This window comes from Danio rerio, chromosome 12, assembly GCF_049306965.1.
Source record: "Danio rerio strain Tuebingen ecotype United States chromosome 12, GRCz12tu, whole genome shotgun sequence".
NCBI lineage: Eukaryota > Metazoa > Chordata > Actinopteri > Cypriniformes > Danionidae > Danio > Danio rerio.
Window position 1 is genome coordinate 9,271,815 of NC_133187.1, and position 25,965 is coordinate 9,297,779.

The window sequence follows — 25,965 nt, forward strand, 5'->3', positions numbered from 1 at the left end:
ATAAAGTTTGACCAAAACAATTTATTACAAATTTACTAGGTGATTTTCATTTTTATTTTTTTAAGTTTCAGAGACATCTTACAGGTCTTTAATAAAGATCTTTTTTTTTTTTTTTGGAATTATTTTTCAGATTCACACTGAAAAATGTCTGCGTGTGTCAAAAGCATGATTAAAATCAGAACGGCAATATTGCTCAAGAAAATCGTGATTAGTTTCTTTTGCCCATATCATATTGATTTGCTATTGTCCATTTTCTTCAAGCAAATTGGCACAAGACAAAAAAATAATAAGAAGAAGTACATTAAAAAGATGTTATGAAATTGGTGGTAACCACTGCACTTATATAATCATGATAATTTATTAATTTAATATTGATTTTATCAATTAAAAATGCAAACGTGGACAAAATTGTTGGTACCCATTAATTGAAGAAGAAAAAACTACAGTGGTCACTAAAATAACTTAAAACTGAAAAAAAATCTGTGATTAATTAAAAATTACTGAAGAAATTGAATTAAATTGTGGTTTAAAAGAAGCATTACTAATGAAACTAATGGATAAAATCGAAGGCTACCATCAATTTTGTTCACGTCAAAATGTAGCAAAAACATAACAGTTTAACTTAGTTATTTTAAAATAGAATAAAAGAGAAAGATTTCACAATGTTATTTTAGTATCACTGTAGAGAAGCTTCAAAGCACAAAAAATGATAGTTAGCAATTAGTTGTTCATTCACCAGCAGAATAGGCTTGCCAGTCCTTTCCTAAGTTTTAAACACTGAATATTAGAGGGCAACATCCACTGATATGTGCTGTATTAATGCAAGCGCATCAGTCAACAACTACACACTGTCAAATACATACGACACATAGCTTTATGGTTTATGATTTCATGAAAGTCGAATATAGGGCTGCACAATATTTAGTTTCAGCATTGGTATGCACACTGTGCGCATACGCAATCGCCACATTCCAAGATATGCAATGATGAGTCTGAATTATAGTTGACCAGGAGCCACAGAACAAAGTCACTGCCCAAGTTAACCTTAATAGAGTAAAGTCTATCATTTGCATGTGTTTTTAAGGCCTGTGACTGAGCATTTCGTGAGAATTCGAAACAATTGGGCACAGAAAATAATAATATTTAAAGGTATAACAAAAATTAATTGTATTTAATTATTTTTACGGTAAAAAAAAATCTTATGTAGAACTTTTGTCTTGTTTCTAGTCCAAATATCTACATTTCAAAGCAAAAAAAAAAACATTAGCAGATAAATTTGCTAGTTTTAAGGGAAAACTCTCAATTTTGAGTTAAAGTGAAAACAAAACAATATTTGATTTGATCTTTTCGACTAAATGAGACAAAGCAAAGTGAGAAAAGCATTTATCGGCATTGTGATTATTCAATTTCTGTACCTGAATACAGTTAGACTCCCCAGAAAACTGTATTCATATCACAATATATATGGAAAAATAAAATATTGAAATATCAGATTTTTCCAATATCGTGCAGCCCCCGTATATCACTAAAACTAGTACATACAGCTATTACAGAATAATGAAGCAACCAAAATTAACAATGACAATCAAGTTGCTTCTTGTATTTCACTACATCAGCCTAGAAACCTGAATCGTAAGCGAGCATCGACGCAAATCAAAGCCAAATGTGCAGAGGGGGGTTTTGGTGAAGTCATGTCCCACACCCACCCATCAGCCGGGCTTCATTACTCACAGAGACAGTCCTTTCAGTGCAGGATGGAGAGAGAGAGAGAGGAGAAGAGAGAGAGAGAGACGCCCCAGGCCATCCCTGTATCTGCTGCCGTCTATGATTGCTGCCATTAAGCAGCCAGCTGTGCTGCTGGCAGTGAAAGATCATCTGTGTATTCCTCCGTCTAAATGTAGCGCGACTCTCTACCTCTTCTCTCACACTGACTCTTCACAAAAAGACACATGGCTGACACTTCACCCTCTGCGCTTGCCAACATGCAATCTGACAGGCCTGGCAAAACTGGGCGTCCTGAAAGCATCATCCGACGCAGACAGACAGACATACGACACTAGAGCAGGAGAGCCAGGATTTTCCCCTCGGGCTTTATTTTTATAGCGAGTCAGAGAGAGACCAGAAGCAAAGGTCACAAGCAGAGGAGCATCTTTCACCAGCAGCACCACATAAACACTAGACACTAACAAGAGGAACTGAAAACTGCTCTTGCACAGTGAGATAAAGGCCCAGCAAAGATTCCCACAGGATTCCAGGCCTCTTGGGGAATTTGAAGACATGGAAGGAAATTTTGTTGCATGTTTTAGGAGCTGATTTGATCATTTTCAACAAAAACAAGAATAAAAATAATAATACTTTTGTATTATTATTATTATTATTATTATTATTATTATTGTTGTTGTTATTATTACTATTATTATTACTATTATTATTATTATTATTACTACTACTACTATTATTATTATTATTACTACTACTACTACTACTATTATTATTATTATTATTATTATTATTATTATTATTATTATTACTACTACTACTACTATTATTATTATTATTATTACTATTATTATGACTATTATTATGACTATTATTATTATTACTATTATTATTATTATTATTATTATTATTATTATTATTATTGCTATTACTATTATCATGACTATTATTTTTATTTTTACTACTACTACTACTATTATTATTATTATTATTATTATTATATTACAATACTAAACTGTATTGTAATATAAAAATTAACACACTTCTTGTTTTAAAAAGATGATTCACTCAGAAATGGAAATTCTGTCAGCATTTACTCAGTCTTTATTTGTTCTATACCAGTTTTAGTACTTTTGAGCACAGCATATTGAAGAATGCACAAACTGGTAACCATTGACTTCCATAGTATTTGCTTTTCCTGAGGAAGTTAATGGTTACAGGTTTCAAACATTCTTTAAAATATCTGACTATAAAGGAAAGAAAATCTATAAGGTTTAAAAAAAGAGAAGGGTGAGTAAATGACAGAACTTTTAATTTTGGGTGAACTATCCTTTTAATTACTTTACTTGACAGGATTACTGTGGTGGCCGAGAGAGCTTAATTAGCTGCGATATAAGAAAACACTCGCAATTGCAAAAACACAGGCAAAATAAAACAAGATCTTCATCTGTTTGACAGCATGTAACACAATAAGAAAACGTGCTGCAAATGTTCTTAACACAAACAAATTAAGAAGACGAACTGCATTTTTCCCCCATTGAACACAATAGAAACATTTCAAATATTTTGGCACAGTAAAAGCCTTGGTCAGGCCGAATAATTAAAATGAATAATTTACTTCAGCTATCTTCATTAGTTTCAAAAACAGATTTCTTTACAACTTGAAAAGGCATCTTTGGCTCTCTTTCTTTTCTTTGAATATAAAGTAAACCACTGCACTGTGCATATCTATAGTACACTTGTATGTTGGTTTATAAAGGATTTTTAAACTTTAAAATGTTTGCTGAATCTTGGGCTGACCTGTAGCTTTTGATTTGGAGATACTGTTGCCCTAAAAAGTAAATAAAATAGTCTTAAAAAACAAAAGCATATACCGTAGGAACGATATTACAGAAAATTTTGATGGTTTTTAAAACCTTGATTTTCCAAACCGCAGTATACTTGAGGCCGGTTATCATCCCATGCCTATACCCCAGCTGGGATTTGTTTATTGTGCCGTGACTATTGCTCAATGAAATTGTAGGTGATCTTTTAAAGGTGAGTTCTTTGTTTATTTTAACATCCTGATTACAAGATTCCCTTGTCTTTTGTATATTATTGCCTAAATATTAAAAATATTATTGCCTAATATTGCCTAAATAACCTAAATAGCCAGGTCCGTCACGTTTTTGGGTCCCCTTCAAACATTTCCAAGTTCTGTTCTATTCGCATGTGTTGTGAGTAAAAAAAATGCAGCACATTTAAAAAAAAATCTATGGCCACTTTCAAGATGTTATTATTGTAATAAAAAAATTATATTAATAAAAAAGAGAGAGGGTTGCACTGCAAAAATGCTTTTCTTAGTCCACATATGTAAAATGATTAAATCAAAAAGCCTTTTAAGTAAAAAAAAAAAGTCTTGTTTTCAGAAATAAGAACAAATTTTTAGAGTTTGTCCTTAAAATAATCTAAATAATCTGCCAATGGGAGTTCTGTCAATTTGTCCTACCCCCTATTTAAAAAGTAGGAAGCAAATTTTGATGACCCATCGGATTTTGCTACCAGTGTAAATTTTAATGTGGAGTAGTGTGATATAAAGCTGTAATATCATCCTAACCTACCTAATCCCTAAACCCAACCTCAGAACCATTTCAATAGAGTGTTGGTAGCATAATCTGATGGGTAGAATAAAATGTCAGGAGATGGGTTACACGAATTAATCTTCTCTTGCTTTGAAATAAGTTCATTTTGCTTACCCCAAAATCTCGTCTAGAAAATGCTTCTTGATTTAAGAATTATTACCAAAATAAGCCGCGAGCAAAGTATTTTTTGCAGTGTTAAAGACCTTTGAGTTTCTATTTTATTTAGAAAAAATATCGGAAATTTCATGATCCTGAAAATAAAGCATATTGCTTTACCAAATGTGCATTTAACTGAAAACACAAGACCATCAACAGTGCTGTGTGGGCTTTCCATTTAACTAAATTGCAGCTTTTTACAATATGAAACCACACTAAAGGCCAATTTATACTTCTGTATCAAGTAGTTCGCATATGATATACTCAATTACTGAATATTGGCATATACAGACAACAGCCGTTTTAACCAAGCAAACTGACAATAGTCAATAGAACTTTGGCCTGATTTTGTTGAAAATGACAATCCAGTTAATTCAGTCATTTGAAGTATTAAAACAGCCTAATGCACAATACAAAAAGCAGTCAAGCAGTGTGCGCATATAATGGTATGTTTGTTGATCTGTTGCTGTGTCACATGAGCAGCACTAAACCAATCACTATGCCTTATCAACACACCAGCTGTTCCCATCACAAAACAACTAAAAATAACAACTCGTGTGTTGCAGCATCTGACCTCCCGAATCTAATTCAGCGTTTACAGTTCAGATTATCAGGGGAACGCATTACTAGGTCTTACTATCCAATAGCAATCGGAAAAAAAAAAGGATTTTATGTTGATTCTGCGGCGTAAGGCCTCTCTTTAACACACTTGTCGCATCATAATTATCAAGCCAAAACATTGCAGCCGAACCATTTATTAAAGTCACTCATGTGGGCTGATGAAAATAATGGGTTTGAAGATTATAATCCACAGCATTGTTCCCTTCTGCAGAGTGATTTCATCCCTTGTATGCAAAGAAAAGACATTGGGGTTCTGGCTGTGAGCATTTATCAGCAGTAAAGATCGCCCTAGAGGCTGTGGGCCAAGCAGGGCTAAATACAATTATGCCATCGGAGAGCTGGCCACTTCAGCATGGCCGCGTAAAATACTGCACTTGACAAAGGAGATTTACAGGATGTCGTAAATGCATAACGGCCTTGCAGACAATCTCATCTGAACCAACAACAGCACTCGTCACTGATAACCAGATCCAAAGAGAGAGCAAGCTGCATCACATCTGCTGCAAAGTCAAGCTATCAGCACACAAGCAAGGACATAGTAAAAAGGAAACAACTGAGCATTTAGTATACACCAGGGGTCACCAGTCTTGTTCCTGGAGGTCCGGTGCCCTGCAGGGTTTAGCTCCAACTTGCCTTAACACACCTGCCTGGGTGTTTCAAGTATACCCAGTATATATGTTCACACAGCTACATAACACATCAACTAAAGTTCAAAATATGGTGTCCTAGTGGACCACCCCTTTAAAAGATTCCCTAAAGATTAGAAAGTTCAAAAGATTAGCATTTATTTAAAAGGGACTTATAATACCCATTTCTATAAGATGTCAAATAAGTCCCTAGAGTGTGTAAAGTTTCAGCTCAAAATGTCACACAAATAAACTCTGCGAAACTGCCTTTTTTAGGCTGTGATCCCAATCATGCCATTTTGGTGACTGTCACTTTAAATTCAACACAATATACATAACAATATTCCACATAACATCATTAATGACACAATAGCAATTGTCACTTATGTTCAGAGACTGACAGGACTGAAAGTAAAAACTTGTGGTTCAGACAGTGAGTCAAATTTAAACCAGAGTCGTTAGACCGGTACAAAACAATAACTCGAATGTTAGAAAATGATTTGTCAGTCTTTACGGCTGACTCATCTAGAGGAAAAACAAAATCGTTCACAAAATAGACTAAACTGCTCACACACCACATGTTTGAGGAGAGAAACCGGCCCAAGTCACATTCAGCTGAAAGATCTGCTGTGCTCAATCTGAACATTGGAGAAAACAATCAGCTAAGCTGGAGCTGAAGCACATATATCAACAGACCTACAGAAGAAAGGCCAAAGTGTGCTGCGAAAACAGTGCTGAGTAAGGATATCTGCTTGGCAGTAAACTCTCCTCCAATGGCAGCCATAAATAATAGAGCCGTGAAGGCAATTGTGTGCAAGCGAGGGACACGGGAAACTTAAAAGAGGGAAAGACGACAGCAAAATAACAGCTGTCAAAGGGAGACTAGAGAACAGCACAATCACGCGAGACGTGTGGGTAAATTGCTGTTTGGTCAGGCGTAGAGTCACATAATTAGGTTATTAAGTTGTTTGACAACTGTAAAAAAGCCGGAGTGAAAATAGTGTAAAGAACGAAAACCAAATCAATGAAAAATGATTGCTGCTTTAAAAAAATAGCACAATAATATAAGAATCATTTTTATAAAGCACAATGCATGCTTGTGTTTTCTCTGAAAATCAGCTGTTGTCAACAGTCTTTTAACTATATCATATCTCGCTCTAGTTCAATCCTTCTGAAAACGAATGGAGCATAACAAAAACAACAGATAATTCAACTACAGGGTGCTGATTAGGTCTATCTGTGCTAAAATATACATTATGGTAAGAACTATGACTAGGCCCACACGGAATCTGCGCGCACAGAATTCTGCAGATTTTTAGCCCATCATTAATTCTGTTCATTTCGACTTGTAATATTGCGCTTGTAATAATGACATTTGTCATTGAAATAACATCATAGGTAGTTGGAAGATTTGTGCAAAAGACCTGCCGCCACAGGAAACACTGCAGCATGAACAAAGGCCATTTATTAACTTAGCCTACACGTGCTTCACCCCTACACAATAACAATTTTAGTTAAAGTTTAAATAGCGTTATAATGAAGTCTGTACTGTGAATGCAGTCATACAGCTGTCAAATGTGCTAAAACACACTTTCACCAACACAATATTTACACTGAACTTTAAAGGGCCATGACACCCCCCACTTTCGGTTAAAGTCTACTTCAGAATTTTTCAAAAGATGCATGATTAATGGGCGTGGAGCTCCGCGAGCATCGGGTAGGAGTGGGCGTGGCCAGCAGGGGAGAACGTGAGCGAATGAAGCTAGCTCACAAAATGAGACAAACCTTGAGGAGACGCATGAGTTTATAGTTTACAAAGTTAAAATGCAAAGAAATGAACAGTGATTTAATGCCCTGCTACATTTGTTATTCGTAATTTCATATACACATAACCACAATTTATATCATTATAAAGATAAGTGTGTTCATGTAAACCCTATAAATGAGGACTTCTCCCTCGATCCCCGTATCCAGCAGGTCTCCTGACGTGTCTATTTTAACCATTAGCCCTGCTGCTGGTAATCTGGAGGATTTAGGCAAACGAACGAACAAACTCCTGATAAAAGACAGTGTCCGCCATTCTCTAATTCTCGTGCTGCTCTTGCGACAAAAATGCTAGCAGCACACACACAGCTTTGCTGTATGATCGGCCCTGACAAGATCGCGGGGGAAAACATGCAACAAACCGCGTGGATCATGGAAACAAACGCATATGAGCCTTCATGAACGGCTAAATACTGTGTGCCCGTGCCGTGGGTCCGTGACGTGTCTCACAGCTCGGGCTTAACTCTGGCAGGTCTCATGAATAATTAAGCAGCCGGCTCTTCTCATAGGATAAGAAAACTCCGCTATGAATAATAATGAGAAACCGACGCGTCATCATTGCACTTGCAGTACTGCGCTACGTCTCCGATTTTGATCCCGCCCCAAAAAATCATTTTAAACCCGGAAGCTGAAATTAGCTGACAAAAGCTCAAAATTATCCAGTTTTCCCCACAATTAAAGCTGACAGGTGCTAACATTGTCTTAACTGATGTTCAACACAAACAAATCTGTTAAAATAAAAAACAAAGTTCTCTAGGGTGTCCTGAACCTTTAACTCTGAAAACTGGACTGGCACAGTTTCAATTTACTAGAATGTAAAGCTGCTTTGACACAATCTACATTGTAAAAGCGCTATAGAAATAAAGATGAATTGAATTGAGTACGCCAAAACAGAACTAACTAACAGAACTAACAAGCCAATATATGACTAAAACACACACACATCTAATTACAGTAGCATATGCGTCATGGATTTGAAAGACTTCCTTGTTGCTCAGCGAGGGACTTACAGGCCGCTCACGAGTTCTGGGTGAGAGTAGGAGAAACATGACACATGCTGGGTCGTCAGCTTGTGCATGTGTGTGTGTGTGTGCAAACCTTCCAACACTAGGATTTCTCTTTGAACTTTTCTATGGAGTGCGCATTACCCAGATGGCGCTGTGCTGCTGCTCACGTTACATAATCAAAACAGTGCGAGCCGTGAAACATTTACAATCTCTTGCTCTTGCTTGCCTTTCCCTCTCTTTAAAAGGACGTCAAAACCCTCTGTCTTTCGAAACAAATAATGATCTTATTGTCAGACGTGAGCCATTGATCTGAAAGACATCCAAACCCGAAATCATCTCAGCCACATAAAGGATCCCGTCGTATTGCCTCCGCAGAGCTATTGTTCCAGCTTGAAATACTCCACAGCTGCAGCTCAGCGCATCCCTGACTCCGAAAAAATAAAACAATAAAAAAAAAACCTTGGGAGGAATGACTCACCAGAGCTGGCCACTGGATCTGCTTGGCTTTTGTTCCCTGCAGCTGGGCACCTTCTTTTCTTTTGGCCCAAACCAGCTGATGTTCCAGCAGAAAGATCTGGAAGTCTTCGTAGACCTTGACCCACTCGCGCTTATCCCACTCCAGGTCGTCAAACTCCACGTAAACCTGCATTGAGAGCAAAAACAAAACAGGTCAATGGACGATTACAGTAGTAGTCTCGAGCTCTAGTCCTATGAATTAGTGGTCCCCAACCCCCAAGCCGTGGATCAATTGGTACCGTGCGGCACAAGAAATCAATAATTATTTCCGTTTTACTTATTATCTGTGTCTGAACTAGGGATGCTCATTTCGGTTAATTTAGTCACTGGCATTATTATTTTGGGGGTTGCGGCCTAAAAAGTTTGGGAACACCTGGATTAAGGTAATCTCTGTTTACATGGTAGACTCTTAATCATATTATTGTCTTCCATGTAAACATACTCAATGTCCCCCAGCTTATAACTGGTGAGGAAACAACGATTTAAAACATGGTTAAGACCTTGCACAAGATTCGTATAAAAGTTACCCATTGCACTGAACTCTAATAAGCATTCAGATTGGGCAGTAGCCCAGGGCAAGTGCTGTGCCAGGACAGGCTATGTGTATCATGTTGTAATTGGCATACCATTTTAACTGTGATGTTGTTTGTTGCTGACATTTTGAAGAACAGCCGATGTTTATCAGACAATTTGTGTGACCTGTCATTATGTGACGCCAAAATCAAAACAAGGTGAAATCGATTCTGACATTGTGTGTATGCTGTTAGTATAGTTCAGTGCTGAATGTTTTTAGACTGCAAGAGATTTTCACACTTTATTTTATGCCTCTGTTGCACAAGTTACATGTGAGTTTTGAACTAATGATTGTAAATTATGAATAATTAGATGCCACTGCCTTCCCTATTATTACTTAGTACTTAAACATATAATCACACAGCAACAAGAACACTGTGAAAAAAGAAAAAGTTTAACACATTAATTGCCTTGCAAAAATTTATACTGGATTCACCAAAATTAATCGTTAAAATTAAACAAACATAATAATAACTGACATTGATTTTGACTCATGTAACCAAAGTAATGTTCAATACCACAGAAATACTAATAGTAAATACAAGGGGTGTGAAGAGAACTTCGGCTAAAAGATCTCGTGAGACTAAATCACGGTTAAGGTGAAAGCCGATTAAAACAACTCTCCCCTATCAGTCCTTATTTTCATTCTCGCATCATGAAGCTCAAGAGTTTGTCCAGCCAGTAGTGTGTTTATAGCTAAATATTTTGCAGTGTTTGCATGTCCTGTACGCCATAAGTCATTAAAATAGAAATAAAATAACATTCATTACGAGTTGAATTTATAAAAGCACCTAAATAGTTTTGCATTTTGTGATATTTTTTCAGTTGAATAAAAATATATTTTCCATTCATATATGAGCAAATATTTTCCCGTGTTTGCATGCCCTTTACAACATAGAATTCATTCAAATAGAAGTAAAATAACATTAATTACAAGTAGAATTTATAAAAAGCACCTAAATAGTTTTGAATTTTGCAATATTTTTTCAGTTGAATACAATTTTCTTCCATTCATATACTTCATCATTGAGGATTTCAAAAAATAGTAAAAAAATCTCGTCTTGTCTCGTGGAGAAAGGATCTCGTCATACCCCTAGTAAATACTAAACAAGTAATTAAGAAGTAAATTAATAAAGTTTTATTAAACAATGTTATTGCAAAGACAAGTCAGTAATAAAGTTAAAATAAAAATAATTACAGCAGCAAGGACAAAGACACACAAGATGGACATTTTGACCACTACTCAGGAAGATTCAAAGGAGAAGTGCATTTGGTGAACAGTACAAAATGGCTTGAATGTTTAAAATGCACCACGTTTCAAGCATTTCTTTCAGAACATTGTGCTGTTTTAGCTTGTTTGTCTGTTTGAGGCATGATGTAAACCCCAGCTGTACATAGATCTGTACCAAAATGTTCGTCCTGAGAATACCTAAACGAGACGGACTTCACCCTGACTGAAAACAAACTCTAGAGGCAATCGATTGAGGTGAAAAAGCACTCAGACCCAACAGATCAATGAAACGAGAAAAATGATCATTTGTTACATTAAAAGCAGCCATGTCCGATTATAAGAGTTATTGCAATTGAAAGCTCCTTTTAAATTGTTTCGAGTGCACTTCTTCATGAAAGTATTATCAATTAAATATAACATTTAACATATTAATATTATCAGTGAGACCAGGAATGATGGCTACATAACTTAATGCATGTGTAACACCAGCTCCACAAAAACCTGCACAGTGAACTTGTCAATCCATCTTGATGGATGATGCAGAGGAACGTAAATGGGTGCGTTCTGACCAATGAGAGGGCAGATGTACTCTCATGTGACTTGCAGAAACACATTTAGGTATGCTTTAAAATGTTACTCTGTGAAAGCAACCGTAACAAGAAGAAATTGTGACATTGTAGCTAATTAAATCTCTATTTTTGGAACAAAGCAAACAATGTAGATGTCTAAAAATCCCCTTATAAACATGCAAATGATGAGGACGCAGGACTGGCGCAACATACAAAAGAGTTTAGGAAGTTTCAACGTGTACCGTCCAGTTAAGTACTAGTGCTGATATAACACAAGCATACAACCATTTCTTGAAGTAAAACCACAAGAAGAATATGCCATCCCCCTGCGTTTTCACTTTAATATATTATTGTCTCATGCTTTAGTGGGATAGAACTATAAAATATGGGAGAATGTCGGGAAAAACAGGAGGGTTAACAGGTGTAAACAGGCCTTTACATTAAACTTTTTTGATCACCAGCCACTGTGGCAAGTAGATTTCCAACATTACTAGCTACTTGCCATTTTCACTAGCCACAATTTTGTTGTTTGGAAAATATATTTTATATGAATAAATGTGACTTTGACATGCTAAAATGACTTGATTTAGATGTTGTGTTGTCCCAGATCAGCAGTTACTACACACAAATGGTTGGTTAATCTCATATTAAAGAAATGTTATTGTAAAGGATGATAATTAAACTATATTAACAAAAATAACTGTAAGCAAAAGAAAGCAGGTAAAAACATACCACGAGTGATATTGAAAGATGATCACATGCCTGAGAATATTAAAACAAAAGCAGTGACTGTTGCTGTTGCTTACAAATATATATATTTTTCAATCTTAAACTCTTAAAAGCAGCAGGACTGTGGGTACACGAGCATCGTTTTTTGTCTAGTCTTTTTCAAATAGAACCGATCGCAAGTGAACGGGAAAAAATCGCAAGTAAATGGGAGCGCATCGCATCACCTGTGCGCGCGAGTAATAATCCTGTCATATGGTATTCACCTGCTTTGTCTCAAGCGAACACAATTATTGTTTTCAGTCGTGCTGTTTCTCGATTCTAAGATCACAATTGCACGTATATTGGGCCATCCTTATTGTCGAACCCTGCTTTAAGAAAACTACAATGTAAAAATTATTTCCAATCTGCCACAGTGGCTGGTGGGAGCGGCTGTCTTACCCGCCAAAGCTGAAATCTACCGGCATTTGGCGGGTTGGCGGGTGTTAATGTAAAGCCCTGGGTATAAATATTATTACATGCTTCATTTGTCACAGTTACTATCCACATCATATATTGCTTGTTGTACAATATATGGATTATAGTGTGGTCTATTTATAATTTTTTTTTTATCAAATTTGTACTGTTACATATATATTTTATATATTTATACTGTCTTTTCTCTTTTACTCTTATTTGTTTAGCTGTTAAAAAATCTGATAAATTAATCTTTAAAAAAAATGCTTATTCACAGACATTAAAGCTCAGTGGCCTTAAATTCTGCTGTGATTTCATGGACAGATGTGTTCACTCCAGACGCGCTGAATGTCCAGCATTCCTCGCCTTGTTCCTGCTGTTATCCTTAGCTATGAAACAACCCACAGCCATGTGAGTCAAAGTGGAGCTTGACGTTTGTGTGTTTGTGAGACACTGAGACAAGAGGGAGAACATGTGTTTGAGCTGTCGGATGTTTTCGACATATGCAGCGTGTCATAACGACAGCATGTTTTTGGTCTGTTCTTTTGCCACATGTGAGCGTAAAGCGGGTGTAGCGTGATAGGCTGGAGAACTGGTTTCCAAAAAATAAGCCGCACTGAAGGTTTGGCACAATTTCTTAACCTGCATTCCAACTGGAAAAACAGTTCCTCCACTGGACAACATCCATCTGTTGACTAATCTTTTTTTTTTTTTAAGTGCGTCGAGAAAATGCCCAGCTAATGATCTGAAATGCTCACAGATCTAGTGCTGAGGCCTGTGGGAATCATCAGTGTGTGTGTGTGTGTGTGTATGTGAGTCAGCCCGAGAGCACATTGCACAACCCCAGTGCTGAGCAACGTGCAGTAACAGGAGCGGGGTTTCATAATGTGGATTCATACCAGAAATGATTCACTGACTCTGCCTGTTGTGGTTTTCTCACCATGACTGAGGTTGAGAAGGCTCTAATGTGTGTGTGTGTGAGTGTGTGTGTGTGTGTGTGTGTGTGTGTGTGTGTGTGTGTGTGCGTGTGTGCGTGTGTGCGTGTGTGCGTGTGTGCGTGTGTGCGTGTGTGTGTGTGTGTGTGTGTGTGTGTGTGTGTGTGTTTGTTTGGACGGGAGCGAGTGAAGAACAGACCTGTCAGGACACATTTCACATCTGGACCCCTCCAGTTATGTGCAGGTTAAGCTAAAGAAAACTGCAGATTTTAAAAGTATTGCTTGAAGCAACATCCTCTTTCATTACTCAGATCAACAAACATCTCAGTGCAGATTTTACAGGAATATTTCCCCTAGAGTAACTCAATGACCAGCAAATGAAAAAACATTAAACAATTTAATACTATAACGATTTGAGTTGGACTGTAGAAAAGCAACTTTGAATCTAGTCATTTGCAGGTCACTATGCTATTTTAAGGCTATTTGGTATACTTATAGAGTTACCAGTCTTTCTTCACACCAAGACTGATCACCATATAAGCATCTACACCAGGGGTGTCCAAGCTCAGTCCTGAAGGGCCGGTGTCCTGGAGAGTTTAGCTCCAACCCTAATCAAACACACCTGAACCAGCAAACCAAGTTCAAAATAGATATACTAGAAACCTCCTCACAGGTGTGTTGAGGCAAGCTGGGGCTAAACTCAGCAGGACACCAGCCCTCCAGGACAGAGTTTGGACACTTCTGATCAACACCAACAGACAATAATAGAGTGTTTACCATGTGCACTTTGCAATTTTGACATCTGTCTGTTTTGACATCAATTCTGACTGTCTGTTTTGTTTTTACTGAGCTGTACAGAAAATGTTCTCAGTCATTCTCACAATTTAGTGCAGTCATTGTTAAGATTCCTATTTAGAGATACAAGAAAGATAATTTCTTTCTTCATTTAGAGCTAAATGAAGTTGGATATACCTTTGAGCAGAAGTCCCCAGACATTTTCTTATGAAGGGACAAAAACCAAACTTAATTGAGGGTTATGGGCCGAAGGTAAATATAGCAAACTGTATTTTATTAAAATTGTCATGGATGATATTCTAATATTTAAAAATAAATAGCAAAAATAACTTATCATATTACCAAATTAATTACATCTTCTAATGAAATTATTACAATAAAAATAAATAATTAATGTCATAACACAATAGAGATCAATGTTGTATACACTAGTCAAGTTGCCGAGGTCTTGTGCATTCTCCTCTATCTGTCAATTGACAGTATTTGCATTCCTTCAATCATTTTCTTGCCAACTTAGTCCCTTTATTAATCCGAGGTCGCCACAGCAGAATGAACCGCCAACTTATCCAGCAAGTTTTTAAGTAGCGGATGTCCTTCCAGCTGCAACCCATCTCTGGGAAACGTCCACACACACATTCACACACACACTCATACACAACGGACGATTTAGCCTACCTAATTCACCTAGACTGCATGTCTTTGAACTGTGGGGGAAACCGGAGCACCTGGAGGAAACCCACAAGAACGCAGGGAGAACATGCAAACTACAAACAGAAACGCCAACTGTGCCAAGGCTCAAACCAGCGACCCAGCAACCTTCTTGCTGTGAGGCGACAGCACTACCTACTGCGCCAATGCTTCGCTTAGTATTTACATTAAAATATTAAATTAACAATCTGATTCATTTACAACATTTAATTGCAACATTTAATTTCAGCTAGCTTTTTTGAAGCTTAACGACAAAACAAACAAAATGTTAAATTAAATCAGAAATGAAAATATGTGCTAAATCGATATAAATAAATAGCTGTCATTTTCCTTCTCTTCTCAGATGTGACTATGGGCCAAATCAACCATGGACCAACTTTGGGCATCTCTGCCTTAGAGGCATACTGTAAGAGAAAATATATAAATATGTCCTCTCAATCACCAAACGACTTGCAACTAAAATTAAAGCAGTGAGTAAACACAACTAAAGTCATGTCATGTTTATTTATATATCACTTAAAGAATCCACAGCGATGCAGTGGCGCAGTAGGTAGTGCTGTCACCTCACAGCAAGAAGGTCGCTGGTTCGAGCCTTGGCTGGGTCAGTTGGCGTTTCTGCGTGGAGTTTCCATGTTCTCCCTGTGTTCATGTGGGTTTCCTCCGGGTGCTCCGGTTTCCGCCACAGTCCAAAGACATGCTTTACAGGTGAATTGGGTAGGCTAAATTGTCCATATTGTATAGGTGTGAATGAGTGTGTATGGATGTTTCCTAGAGATGGGTTGCAGCTGGAAGGGCATCCGCTCCGTAAAACATATGCTGGATAAGTTGGTGATTCATTCCGCTGTGGTGACCTGTGATTATTAATAGAACTGAGCCGATAAGAAAAAGAATGAATGAATGGGATAGTTCACCCAAAATGAAATGTACTCATCATGTACTCACCCGCATGTGGTTACAAACCTTTATGAGTTTCCTTTTTCTGTTGAACACAAAATATATTTTAAAAAAATGTACAAACCAATGACTTCCAAAAACAGAAATGAAAGTCAATAGCTGTAGATTTCCAACATATTTCAAAGTAACTTCCTTTGTGTTCAACAGAAGACAAAACTCAAACAAATAATAAATGATGACATGAATGTTTTTTAGAAATCTGTGTGAACTATCCCTTTAACACATCAGACTGCTTTAAAACATGTAGCTCTATAATACTGAACAACTATTAAACATAATTGGAATTACACTTAAGGACAGAAAAAAATTAATAAAACAGAGAATATTTCCTTACCAATGGCGGCAGAGCCTCTGATTACTCTCATCAAATAATACGTATTCACCACAAAACAAAAGAGCTCAAAATGTGTTTAATAGCAGAGTGGAACTTTTCCAGAAAGTTTACTTTTGGTAAAAACTACTTTTCAACTTTTTGTACACTATCCTTATCTCAATAAATTAGAACAATGATTACAACTTAATGGTTACTGCCCTCGTTGCAATAGCAACAGCCCTTGTTGCAAGTCAAAGACACCCTCCCCCATCCCCAGCTATAAACAAACAGCAAGTTAGTACTACTCAAAGAAATCTAATCCTGTCCAAAGTGTGATTGAAGATTAAATACTGTATTTTCACTTTGCATCTCCGTATAGGCAATACTGTATACTAACCAGCACATGCATTTGTAAGTAGATTCAGGAGTACTGTAAAAATGTGCATTTTAAAGTACTGCTTGTTAGCTCTTCCAATTACACTATTTTAACCTTTTCACGTGTACGATCACACCGGTGTGATTAGAACTATCAGAGCACATGTAATAAACTACTAAAATTTTAATCTGTCGGTGCACACCGAGATACCGATAGAGATACACAGCACTTAGTGGTAGTGATAAACGTAGCGGTAAATGCTAATAAAATATAATTAATGCATAATTTAATAAATAACATAAATATTTCCCGCTAAATTCCAATCGCAGCTGTCTCCCTTCTAGCAACAACGCCCATTAACCGTCATATAACCAATAATACGATCATTATTAAGCTGTTTAAAAGACAAAATATCTGTTCTATCACATATTTGAGAATAGGTGTATCAGAAATTTTGCAATATAATAAGAAGATTTGTCAATATTAAAGAAAAGATACATAGAATATTGGGGCTGGTGGGTCATGTGATAAATTTGATGCATTGCCGTAGGAACTTTGCAGCGCAATGGATTACAAGTAACAGTCACCAAAAAAAACTCACACAGGATAGTCAGCTGGAGTATTTAAAGGGTTAATATTGATGCTTGGTCATCTGACCTCATGTGATGCATGTATCTCTGCACACCAAATCACATGACTGCCCATAATGCCCACAATACCGGAGACGACCGACAGCCTATGTATTAGTAGGCCTGGATCAGTACAGCAAGTAAACCTATTCATTAACTCTGTCTAAATCTGCATGATCCATCAGCAAACATAATAACAGAAACAAAATCTCCTCCCAAATTAATAATAAAACATATGAAACAGTCTGTGATGCCCAAAAATGGTTCTGCAAGTGGACAGCTTACTACATTTTGTGACGCCGCCTCTTTGTCTGTGTGTATATGTGTGTGTGTGCAGGCATGTAAAGTCCGGCCTTCATTCCTGTAGTGAAACACGTGACCGATGGATTCTGCTCTCCCTTCCCCCAATCCTGCTGCCCCCTCAGTCCCATAATCCCCTTCACTGCAGGGATCGTGGAGGACGACTTCCCTCATTCGCCCTCTCTCTCTCGGTCTCCGAATGAAACATTAACTTCATATTGTGTTTCTGCTGAACCCACCCTCAGTTCAGTCTCTGCCGCTGGCTAGATGAAAAATTCACTCTCATTAAAAATTGACATGGGGCAGAGGGCCAGCATGAGTGTATGTGTGTGTGTTATATCTTATGATGGTTATTCAGGCTATGACCTGTAGGCCTGAAGTTCTGGATATAAAAAAGCTCCAATAAAGCCGTACTTTAGAAATTAACCTTAACTGAACAATTAATCCTAAATAAAACTGATAGAGCTTAGTGCAAATTGAAAAAGTCAAGGACGGCAAGGTGAGCAATACATGTTTCAGAGTAAAACATGACACTGTGTTGATTTACGTGCATGCAGCTCATGTGTTTTCAGTAAATAAATACAGTTCCGCACAAATTTCTCGCCACACATACTACTATGATTGAAACATGCACTTGGGGCAATGTCACATCCGTCAGTGACCACCTGAGGGCGCTGTAGTGCACCAGGACTCAGCATCCCAGAAAGACTACATTTCCATACATATCACGCACATACACCGGAACTTATACACTGACCTGTCATCACATTTGTTCTGTTACCGTTGATTGTGCGTGGTATGTATGGAAATGTAGTCTTTCTGGGACGCTGTAGTGCCAACTGAGTCCTGGTGCACTACAGCGCCCTCAGGTGGTCACAGACAGCCTCCCAGGCGTGCATTGGCAAGAGGCCGCAGACACGCGCCCCTTAGCGCCCAGCTACGAGTGTGATATTGCGTTTATACAACAGTTTGACGGCACAATCTTGTACATAAAAAAGAAAATCAAACACAGAGAGTCTAAACGCCTTTTGTATTAGGAACTACTTTCTTCCGCCATTCATTCACATCTGCAGCTGACATCAAAACAGCAGAAGCTAGTGTTTGAACGACTCTGTCTAAAGTGATGACAAAACTGCTAATTTTTGCTCACACTTTAAGATTATAAGGCTGAAGGTGACATGAAATGCCATCCATCTACAGAGATATCTGCTTACAGTGTTACAGTCTACAGTATTTCTCTGTTGCAATCAGGATTTCAAAATAATTAACCCCAAAAATAACGATAAATCCACTAGCATTAACTTACCAGACTGCTGTTGTCTTTGTGAAAAGGAAAAACGCTAAACACGAGCAGACTTTGCTTATTTCAATCTGCCATAACAACACACATGCCTGATATGCGAGCAAGTCGGTATAAATGCAGCACTACAACATACAAAAAGAGAGTTCCTCTAACCTGCCAACATGAAAACCCGGGACTTTTATTAGGTTTTTTTAAAGTTCAAAGTAGGTCTGTGAGATTTGGGGAAAATATCTAATTGTGATTTTTTTGACATTGTGATTTTGATTTGATTTGCGATTCAATTTTGTAGTCAAGCTTCAACACAATAATCTGTATTGTAGCTTCTTACTGCTAAAATGCAGTGTGTTAGTTAAAAAAAAAGAACTTAAGTGAAGTTTTTCAAACTAATTTCGAGAGGAGCACGTAATATGATTGACTGCAGCTGGCCACCCATATACATTCATTTGTTAGCAAATCAGATCTATCCTAACTCACTATAAGTAGCCTAGCTAGATTTACTCCCTTATCTTCGTTTTCCGAAGAAACCCCCCATCAACCCCTTTCTCCTCCTTTCCTTCTTTACAAAAGGTACGCTCTCGAGAACCACCTGATCTCGTACTCCCCTCTCATGTTCTATGGACCTGGCGGGAGCCCTGGGCTCAACCATCTCCGAGCTCAGGGTTCTCTCCCGGGACACCATGTCAAACCTGCTAACAGTTGTCAAGCAATATCTAAGTGTGACTCTTGAAAAGATTTGAACTTATATTAGCAAACAACTCTGGAATTGTTCTTTGCCATGTTGCTACTATATGGAATGTCGATGGCAGTACTTTTAGATGAATTTTTAGCAAGACGGTCCTCATAGTCACCTGTGGTGCTGATTGTTGTATTTCCTCGTGCTGTGGCAACAATTCTGCGATAGCTCTTACAAATTACCTGGTTTTGTTTGGTGTCTTTGAAACCAATATATTTCCATTATACCGACATGCAGTTTTTTTCTATATATATATATATATATATATATATATATATATATATATATATATAAATATATATATATATATGAATTTATCTATTAATGATTCTGAAACAACAGATGCCATCATTCCGCTCATTCACGCTTTCTTGTTTTTTTGTTTTTTATTGTGGGTGTTCAGCATAGTTTGGTTTTTCAGCGCAGTTCGAGAACGAAAGTGTGCTAGTAAACCAGTCACACACAGATGGCAGTCAAGCATCTGCTCAGGGTGGGGAAAGTTAAATAATATGCATGTCATATCTCAGCGTTTTGCGATTAGCTAAATGCAATGCTTTAAATCTCGATTGAGATTTGGTTTCGATTAATCGCACAGCCTTATTTTAAAGTGATATATTTTCTGGGTTGGTTAGACAGTAAGGTTGAATTTCCAAAATTAAAAGTCGACAGAGCAGAGTTCAACATCCCATAATGCAATTCACAATCATAAATAAAGAGAAAAACACTTGTGAATCCCAATATATGGAAACTGTTCATTAACAGATATTTTTTTGCAGTGTACTAATAATGCATACCCACACATGCACAAATAAATACATAGATTTCAGATAAACCAAAAACAAATGTACTTCTCAGCCTTTAAATACACAGTACATTGCAATATTTACTGCATTTACCTGCTCTGAAACGGCTTAAAATATCATTTAACCACCTGGGGAACCTCAATTCCTACATCCAGTAATATGTCTGTTATCATTTACTTTGGCTAACATAAAATCACCATACTACATCAGGCTTAAGCCAAAGACAAACTGAGGGATGCAGCAGGATGACTGGAAAAAAATAATTCAGCCGAAAACAAGGGAGGATGGGAAGGCTGCTGGACAGGAGTACAGTACACAGACAGATGGTGGAGTTCTGCTCCTTCAGCAGGGTGGAAGCCGCCTCATTCAACATTCAACAGCGACTGCAACAGATACTCGGATTGATTACGAACCTGAACGAAAAAGAAGCCACTAAGATTAAAGAGTGTATCACACCTTCCGGCATTCATGTCTAGACTAATACTACAAACGCCAACATGACATGTTAATATTTTAAGGGTGTATGTGTGTGTGTCCATGAATTTCTCTCCAACGTGCCAGATATCTGTCTCTCTCTCAGTGTGATGTGTGCGCTGATGCTTCTGTGCCAAAATAAACCAATGTTTCACAATATTTCAGCCATTTCAAGGGAGAAGTTAGTGTTTCTAGAGCTTTTTAGAATACAGCCACAATTCAAATCGCACTATATATATATATATATATATATATATATATATATATATATATATATATATATATATATATATATATATATATATATATATATATAGCATTTTCAACAACACATAATGTTTTTAAGAGAGAGAGTTAGGGGTTTATTGCCATATAAGCTTGGTAAAAACAGTTACAATTTACAAACAGTTTATAAATAACACTTTTCTGTATTGAAAAGGATTATAACAGCACTGTAAAACCCAATAATCTAAGTTTAACTCAAACCTTTTGAGGAAACCGATTGAAGCTTTGAAACCAAATGTTTTGAGTACTGTACACTTATATATATTGAGTCATACACACTTATATTATTTGAGTTGATATCGTCAAACATTTAGAGTATTAGTAACTTAAACATTTTATGTTCAGTTATCAAATCTGTATGAGTTTAGTTAACTTAAACAAAGTAAGTTCAAACAACTATACTCAAAAGGTTTGAGGAAACTGATTGCGGCAAATGGTTTAAGTTGACTGAACTCAAATGAATTTCGCAATCGGTTTCCTCAAATAATTTGAGTAACTATACAGTTGTTCGGACTTATTTGTCATTCTGTAACCTGAACGCAAATAGATTTTAACATGAAGCCAAAACTAACATGGACAAACACGAAATTACATAAAATAGGAGGTATTTTAAGTCAGATCTATTAAGATTATACATTTATTTCAGTCAAGTATGTCAAGTAGAATACAAGTTAGCAAGTATTAAAAGAATTAAAAGAAATCAACATCAATAAATACAAACATAAATATTTATTTTTCAATTTTAAGAGTTACTTTTGATTATTCCTTATGGAAGCTTCTTGAAAATCGAAATTGTGCTGTTAAGTAGCCTTAAAACTGACGATAGTATCATTATTACTTATCGAGAATTTAGACAGCTGACCTAGAGAGCTCTAAAATAAATGATTTATTTTAAACAAACTAAATGGATGACTTTCATAAACAAATACAAATTAAGTCTGGGTATATAATACAATGGATATTTTTGCGCAAAAAATAAACATGTAATAATTGAATTGTATTTATTTATTTTATTATGACTTTTATCTTTGTATTTTTTACTTTATTTATTTACTTATTCTCATTATTATTAATTTGCATTACTAGTATTTAAATTAATTTTATTATTTAGAAATATAAATAATTAGTTTACTGTTAATATGGGCAATGGGTTTGTTTTAATGTGTTTTGTAATTATTACTTTAAATGTTACTAAAAATATACAATAAAAATAAATAAATAAACATATAAATACTGTACATTTCAGTTGGTTCCTTACATAAAAGTTAAGTGTGGTAACTTGCCGTCGGTCCCAGTTGTAAAAGCAACAAATAATAACTTGACTTTTAGTTGATCATTTTGAAAAGTGTCAGAAGGTAGATTTTACTGTTAAACCATCTGTTGAATTGCATCCCAATCATCACAAATACTGCAGAAGATCTATTGAAACCCGCATGGACCCAAGATCCTCACACAAATCAGTCAAGTTTGGTGAAAGAAAAATCATGATTTGGGGTTACATTCAGTATGGGGGTGTGCGAGAAATCAGCACAATTTCTTTGACTTTAATTCCAGAAATATATTTAACCTGAATAAAAATCCAGCAAGATAACACTTTTTTTAATACATTCCACCCCATCTGTTTAACTACAGCCGAAAAGGGGCAGTGCTAAAGCTAAAAGCGGCAGGATCTGCGGATCAGATTTGACCTGGCATCCGGTTTACCAAGCTTACTGATCTGAAACTAATGATTCGCTGTTTACAAGAGAAGACTGATGAACAACAGACAAAGAACGCAGGTAGCAAACTGAACCAATGCGCTAATTAAAATACCCATGCACATTCTTTGAAAGCAGGATGGGTTAACCCGAGATAACAACGAGCAGAACAAAAGCAGGAAGGGACTGGAAACGCTGAACACAGATGACACCCTCCCTGTCTCCTATCCAGATGGAGGAAGCCGCCACACGTGCCTCTGCCATGGCCCACAGAACCCAATCGGAGGTCAGGCTCCATGTTTAATCTGATTATGGATCCGCTGCCAGCTGTACACGGTATAGCCGAGGGTTAAGTCGGTACGCCGAGCTCACAGACAACACAAGACGAGGGAACGTTTCTAATGGGAACAGTTAGAGGGTCAGCTCTGGCCATGCATAAGGGATAAGGGGTTTGTACGGACTCCAAAATCATGCAGGCAGCAGGGGTGTTATATAACTGCATTCAGTCAGACGCTCGGGGAGATGAGAGCTGCCTGCCTGGTTGTTGAACCCTGCACAACTAGATTAGGGTCTGGAAAAGCAGTTAGGCTGGGCCAGGCACGTCCTGGATTTGACCGGTTTTTATGTAAGACTATGGAAATGCCCGAAAATGGAAAATAACGAGGCTGCAAAAATTCCTTGTTGCTAAACAGTGCTGGACTCTGGCCATCATGGCCATTGAGCTGACTGTGTAGAGCAAGCAGAAACCAGGAGAATATATCTGCTGTATTTTTCGTGGGTTGGCAACATGTCCCATGTAAGTCATGCATGGTAACACTGCATAGTTTAGAGAAAAACACAGGTATGCAAGTTGCATCAGAGAAGCACTGGTAAAGAAATGTGTGGAAATGTTTACACACATTACAGACAAATTAAATGTATGTTCAACGACTCGAGGTATATCAGGGCTCGAAATTGCGACCATTTTGGTCGCATATGCGCCCGAAAATTAATCTATGCGACCTCGTAATATATTTGGGAGCATTAATGCGACTGCATGTAATGATTGTAGTCCGACCTGTTGATTTTTTCTAAAAACGGCTTCCCTGCCGCTATATTGGTTTATATAAGCCGTCAATCACTCAAGGTATTCCGCTGTCAGGTGACAGGTAAGGAGCTTTTATGACCACTGGAAATGCAAACGGCTGAAGAGTGAAAACTTAAACCACACAGGTTTGCAAACCCCACCTAAAGTTGAGGCGCAGATGAGAGCGATCATAACATGTGGTGAATATTGATCCGCCAGCTGAGATCAATCGAGTACGTGTTTTCGGAGAAGGCGCCCGAATCTTAATGCGTTGCATTCACTGCGTGTTCAGCACAAATGTCTACTAAAAGTCAAATCTAATACTGTACATATCATCGCCAAAGAAGCTCGCCTTTACTAAGTTTACACTGAAACTGCGGTTCATAACAAACAGCGGTAATGCGCCGGTGGTCATCGCAAGAATCCTGCTCTGCCTGCTCATAAATTGGGTCGGCTGACTCGCCTGCTTTTCCACAAACACAGAAAAATAAAGATCAGCTCAAACTGAACCTTTAAATTGACGCAAACTGAAACCATAACTTTTAAAGAGTGATAGAAGTGAGACTTTACTTACTTTTGTCTATTCTTTCTTGAGGTGTATATTATTTTTTCTATTTATTTACTGATGACTGTTTTGCAGCTTTCAGCATTAAATTGAATTATTTATTATAATCTTTTGTTTGTTTTGTAGCAAAACTATTATTTATTAAAGTGACATGCATGTAAAAACAGTAGTACAAAATAAATATTTCTTACTGCAGTGCTTCATTTTGTTTGATGCAAATTGCAAACTATACATTTATTTTCATAAAGTAACAAACTTTTTATAGCAGATAACCTACATTCAAGGCAGCATGATAATGAGAAATGTAATTCATTGTTACTATTATTGTCATTTTCATCATCATTAATATTCTATAATTATTAAACATTCATTTTGCAATTATTGCAAACAAATATCAATGTCATCTCAGCATTAGTTAGATAGTAGTTTTCTGGTTTTTGTTAGTCCTAATTGATGTTGTTTTAAAATACAATAAAACTTAAAATACAATTTGCATTGGTGCTCATTCATTTTTGGTAGGTGCTCCTAAATTTTTTCTTTTGCTCCTAATTTTTTTTTTGGTGCTCCTAAATATTTGAAGTTGGGAGCACCGGTGCTACCAAATAAAAAATTACATTTCGAGCCCTGTATATTCAACAACAAGCGAACTGAGAGCACTGAGGCTCAATTAGGCCTGTCACGATAAAGCCTCATTTGCAGTACGAGCAACTCGCAGCAGCAAAGCAACAAGCGACAATCATTTCAACAGAGAGTGAGCGACTTCCAGCGACCTCCGTCAACACGAGCATCAGCGACCGTTGATGGCCAGGTTGGCGTGTCCAGAGATGGCCAACTCCAAAAGCAACTTTCTTGAGCAACAGCCAATAGGAGCAACAGTAGAGCTTGTGATCATTCGAGCAATTCATAACTTTTAGATTTATTGGCTAGGGCTGAATGATATTGAAAAACGCTGACATTGTAATATTTTGTATTTTTGCAATTTACATTGTGATTTGATTGTAATTTCATGAGATGATTTACATAATAACATTTGGGAAAATTTTATAGATTTGCATTGATCAAAAGTGTTTCAAGAGTTCGCCCTTTGCTGATTGATTATGGAGCGTGTTTGGCATGCTGTCCGGGGAGAGAGCAATAGTATCTGGATGCAGCCTTTATGATGCAAGCTTAGATTGCATCACTCAGCGATGCAACGTCAGACACAATGCACTCAAATGGAGCGAGTGACGTCATGGTGAGGGGTAGGGTTAGGGGTGGGGTTAGGTGAGCCCATTAAGAAGCATTTCTATGCAGCTCAGATTGCACTGCACCAGGTCTGCATCCAGACCCCTCTCAGAGAGAGCCCTAAACTCATGAGATCTCGTGAGATCCTCGATCAATTTTT

At 37.2% G+C, this 25,965-nt stretch overlaps 1 protein-coding gene across 12 annotated transcripts in view; it reads right to left on the reverse strand.

Annotated features, from left to right (window-relative positions):
• jmjd1cb (jumonji domain containing 1Cb) overlaps positions 1–25,965 on the reverse strand; it is a 229,500-nt gene that overhangs the window by 130,959 nt on the left and 72,576 nt on the right. For all 12 annotated transcript variants that reach the window (XM_009306514.4, XM_073918201.1, XM_073918202.1 and 9 more), the window contains exon 2: positions 9,053–9,217. In XM_009306514.4, coding sequence (XP_009304789.2) covers positions 9,053–9,217 — 165 coding nt within the window. The remainder of the gene's footprint in view (positions 1–9,052; positions 9,218–25,965) is intronic.